At 48.7% G+C, this 1,420-nt stretch overlaps 1 protein-coding gene across 1 annotated transcript; it reads left to right on the top strand.

Moving 5' to 3' along the window:
- Window positions 1–112: 112 nt before the first annotated feature.
- Window positions 113–438, top strand: Pmar_PMAR027346 (hypothetical protein; the record flags this gene model as incomplete). The annotated part of the gene is made up of 2 exons (XM_002771943.1): window positions 113–226; window positions 271–438. Coding segments are annotated over 2 exons (282 nt in total), but the record flags the coding sequence as incomplete, so codon positions are not given.
- Window positions 439–1,420: the final 982 nt, after the last annotated feature.

The following is a 1,420-nucleotide window of genomic DNA, read 5'->3' as shown; positions in this document are numbered from 1 at the left end:
TGAGGGGTTTGAAGACGCAGCTGGAGATTCAGCTGATGGACCTGCGCGCCCAAGTGAGAATCGGCTCAGCTACGGCCGGGCTGTTGTGAGTATTCTGCGCTCATCCTTTTAGGCATCGTTTGCCGCTGAGAAGGCGAGGACTATGACGGAAGAGCTCGAGAAGTGTTGTTGCCACTCTTGGGGTTATCAGCGTCTTTTAGTGGTCTTCGGTCGTGTGTTAGGAGGTGTAGGGAAAATGGGGAGCTCGCTGTGCAGTTGGCTGCGGCACAGGCGATGATTGATAACATGGCCGTTGATGCTGCTAGGAAGGAGACTGTTCGGGAAGGGTGTCGAACTATGGCTTGGGACTTTGTGGAGGACACTGACAGGTACGATAGACTCAAGCGTGAGTTAGTTGTGATGAAGAGTGAGAAAGGCAATCTGCTGAGACAAAATGAGGTTGGACGGAAATGTGTTTTCTCGAGTGTCTGTTCACAGCAATAGGTTCTTGAGGCGGAAGTTAAGCGCTTGGAAACGATCGCTGGAGATGAAAGGAGGGTGGAAGTCGATAGAATCGAACAAGAGGTCTGGTCCCGCGCATCGAGCTCATGATGAGTGCTCGTTGATGTTTGATAACGATATATCAGAACGGGAAATTACGGCAACGTCTTAGCGAGTTGGAAGAAAAACTTGAACGGTTGAATGAGTACAAGTCTCAGGAGGATACCCCGAAAGAGCCGAGTGAAGTGAGTGCACCCTGTTCCGCATGTGTTGTACAGTCACACTAGGTCGAGAAAGCTCGACCTAATCAGTGTGAGAGAAAGCAGGGAGAAGCTCAGCGGGAAATGAAGACGGAGGACAGGGCGGAGGTGAGCTCTGAGCGTGGTGCTTGGCGGCCGACTTGTTGTTTGACTAGAAGTGGCTGTCATATTTGGATGATCGAGATCCCTCTCTCGCTGACAACGCTATTACCTCGAGAATAGCCGTGGAGGTGAGTAGAGGATGTGATGAAGTATTGGAGAGGTATCTACCATAATTATGACATAGCCGTCTACTTGTGTGCACACAATTGCATCCTTGTTGATTTAAGGTCCCTGCTGTAGCAGCGCTACTGAATCTAGTCTAAGACTATGCTGAAGTAGGCTGAATAGCATGATGAAGATACAATGGTGTCGTCATGGGCAACGCCTGTTAGTTTCTCCGATCCCCTATAAGAAAATGACACATGAATTGCATCGTATGCTGAAGTATGCGTATTCATGTTGCTAAGTTCTATCCCTACGGCTTGCGTTCATAGGATCAATTATAACCGCACTTCTTGAGATCATAGCGTATGAAGTAGTTCTCTCATTCGGGTCTGATACTGGTGGTGTGGTATCATAATCACGATTAGTGACACTCTGGGTTAGTTCATCGAAACCCAGGGAGTACTTCTCGAAGA

This window comes from Perkinsus marinus (genome assembly GCF_000006405.1).
Source record: "Perkinsus marinus ATCC 50983 genomic scaffold scf_1104296962192, whole genome shotgun sequence".
Lineage (NCBI taxonomy): Eukaryota > Perkinsozoa > Perkinsida > Perkinsidae > Perkinsus > Perkinsus marinus.
The sequence above is the reverse complement of the archived record's forward strand: the minus strand, read 5'-3'. Positions and strand labels throughout refer to the sequence as shown.